Below are 3040 nucleotides of genomic sequence, written 5' to 3'. Positions count from 1 at the left end.
ACACGTGCGATCGAGTTGGGCCTAGTGCCTAACTTAAAAATCGGGGATTAAGTGGGAATTACGCGAGACTCGTTTTAAGCTTATATATATATATATATAATATGCGGTTTATGCATACATATCCAAGAAACTTTTAATGGCGTAGTTGTTACTGCCCTACATTACACTACAAGAAAACACGCCGATATCGTGGGGCTTTTTCCTCGGTATTTCGTCGGAATACGCGTATTCCGACGAAATACCGAGGAAAATGTCCCTCGAAAAAAACTCGTCGAAATTTCATTTTCCGTCGAAATTTCCTCGAAATTTTGTGACGGAATTTCGAGGAAACATAATTCCGAGGAAATTTAGAGGACTGTCCTTCGTCGAAGAGGTCCTCGGAATATATTGAGGAACAATTCCCTCGGTATATACCGAGGATTATACCGAGGGAAAAGACCTACGAAAATTTTCGAGGAACCTGTCCCTCGGAAAATTTCGACGAACGGTGTTCCTCGAAAATTTTCGAGGAAAGCGGTTCGTCGAAATTTTCCGAGGGACAGGTTCCTCGAAAATTTTCGAGGGCTGTTTTCCTCGAAAATTTTCGAGGAACCCTCCCTCGGAATATACCGAGGAACACTTCCCTCGGTATATACCGAGGACATCTGTTCCTCGGAATATTCCGAAAATTAAATTTTTAAAAAAAATTATTTTTTTAAAAAATAATATTTTTAAAATTTAAATTCGTAAATATAAAATTAAAATTTAAATTAAAAACATATTATTTAAAATTCAAAGTCATACAAACGAAAAGAAAACATTTAGAGTTTTTGAAATAAATTAAACTACGGGGTTTGGAAGTCCGGGTCTGGCATGTTCGGGAAGTCGACGTTGGCGTTCGGGTTCATGCTCCTCATCATCGCCATCATTTGCTCGTTCAGCTTCCTCTGTGCCTCCCAGCCCGCCTCTTGACTCGCCACCATGGACTCCAGCGCAGATATGCGAGCATCCTTGTCCCTCATCTGGCTCAGAAGGACTTCTTGATCAACATAGGACGGTGGTGGTGCAGAAGCAGACGGAACCGAGGGAGACCGACGAGCCAAACCGAACAAACGGCCCTTCTTCTTTGGAACCGACTGAAAAAGAAAGTGTAAATTTAAATAATATAAAAATTTAAATAATATAAAAAAGGATTGAACTTTAAAAAATGAACTTACCGCTTCAACGATTTGGTTGATCCGAACCCGAGGCAAGCCGGTCGATCCCGTCGAATCGTCATCCTCGGTTTGAAGCTGAGACACTTCCTGTTCCATCTGACTGTCGATAAGGGTGACCACATCCCTCACAACACCATCATCAATCTCGCCGGTCTTCTTGTTGGTATACGCCGTCTTTATTAGGCGGAGATGATCAACCGGCTCCCCCTCATTTTCTTGCGCCTTGGAAAAAACATAAATTAAACAAACATTAGTAATTAAAAGAAATGCACAAAAAAATATTAGAATCTTAAATAATATAATAAAAACCGACAAGCTTACCAAGCGATCTCCCAGACTGGCTAAAGACTGAGCACCCAAGTTATGGACGTACATGCCCTTCCCCTTACGGTCGCTCTTGCGGTTGGTGGAGTTGGTGGAAGAAGTTGCTCTGACTTCGTTCTTACTCCAATGCTCACTCAACTCCCGCCAGACCGTCGGGTCCATCCCCTTTGGAACCTTTAAAAAAAAATTGTTAAATAAATAAAAAAATATTTTAAAAAATAAAAAAATTGTATCATAAATAAAAAAAAAATTGTATCAGACCGTCGGGTCCATCCCCTTTGGAACTCTTCCACTCGTATCTTTATAACGAGGCTTCCCACAAAATTTGCATGTAGTCCGCTGATCATCCGCCCTCCAATAAATCATGCAGTTATCGCTGCATACATCTATTACCTGATAAGATAAACCAACCCCAGCTACGAGTTTTTGAACCTCGTAGTATGAACCTGGAGCTACATTATCCTCAGGTAGAATACCTTTAACAAAATTAGCTATCGCATCCACACAGTCTTCAGCCAAGTTATAATCTGTTTTAATGCCCATCAGTCTCATAGCAGATGATAAAGCTGAATGACCATCTCTGCAACCTTCGTACAATGGTTGCTTTCCAGCATCCAACATTTCATAAAATCTCCTAGCTTCTGCATTGGGTAAATCTTCCCCTCTAAAATGATCATTTATCATCTGCTCAGTACCTACCCCATAATCTACATCCGCCCTAATTGGTTCTTCTAATCTAACCGCCGGCTGAGGTTCACTAGTACTACCAAGTTCATAATCAGTTTCCCCATGATGATACCAAATTTTGTAACTTCGTGTAAACCCACTCAATAATAGATGAGTCCAAACATCCCACTCTTTAATAACTTTTCTATTTTTACAATTAGAACAGCTTCGAAGTCTCTTTTATAATCAGAGAAAAAAACGCTGTCGTTTAAGAAAGGCGATTTCTTGGCGATATTATTGGCGATAGCGACGAAGGGTTTCGTGATGGATCCGGCGAATCCGCCGGGGGGTTCTGAGTCATCGGAGGATGCAAAGGGGTTTACAGAGGTCGTGAAGGGTTCTATGGAAGGAGTGAAGGTGATTAGGGATGAAGAAAAGAAGATCGCAGAGAGTACGGTGGGTGCGATCAGATCGGAGCAGTTAACAGAGGGTGTGAAGGTCGTCAGATCGGAGCAGGTTACAGAGGGCGAGGAAGATATCAGATTGGAGCAGATTAAAGAGGGGGAGAAGGTTATCAGATCAGAGAAGACTACAGAGGGGGAGAAGGTTATCAGATCAGAGCAGATTACAGAGGGTGTAAAGGTTAACAGAATGGTTCGTGAGGATCAGAGCTGGATATCGATTGCGGAGGATAAGAAACAGTTGAAGAAACATGATGTTGCAGTCACGATGAAAGATGGGAAGCATTTGGTGGAGATTCCAGATGCAATACTGGAGAACCCTACACATCTTTGGGAAGACTTTGTGGTGGGTAAGTTTCTGGATCAAGCACCACATGTTGCAAAGGTGCATAT

General features: G+C 41.7%; 1 protein-coding gene across 1 annotated transcript; it reads right to left on the bottom strand.

Annotated features, from left to right (window-relative positions):
* Positions 1-707: 707 nt before the first annotated feature.
* LOC130512490 (uncharacterized) lies at positions 708-1759 on the bottom strand. Its single transcript, XM_057010544.1, has 3 exons — positions 1518-1759; positions 1197-1418; positions 708-1115 (listed from the first exon to the last, which is right to left on the bottom strand). The coding sequence occupies exons 1-3, from the start codon at positions 1680-1682 to the stop codon at positions 825-827; spliced, it is 678 nt and encodes a 225-aa protein (XP_056866524.1). The 5' UTR covers positions 1683-1759; the 3' UTR covers positions 708-824.
* Positions 1760-3040: the final 1281 nt, after the last annotated feature.

This window comes from Raphanus sativus, chromosome 5 (genome assembly GCF_000801105.2).
Source record: "Raphanus sativus cultivar WK10039 chromosome 5, ASM80110v3, whole genome shotgun sequence".
Taxonomy (NCBI): domain Eukaryota; kingdom Viridiplantae; phylum Streptophyta; class Magnoliopsida; order Brassicales; family Brassicaceae; genus Raphanus; species Raphanus sativus.
Note: the sequence above shows the minus strand (reverse complement) of the source record. Positions and strands in the feature narration are given on the sequence as shown.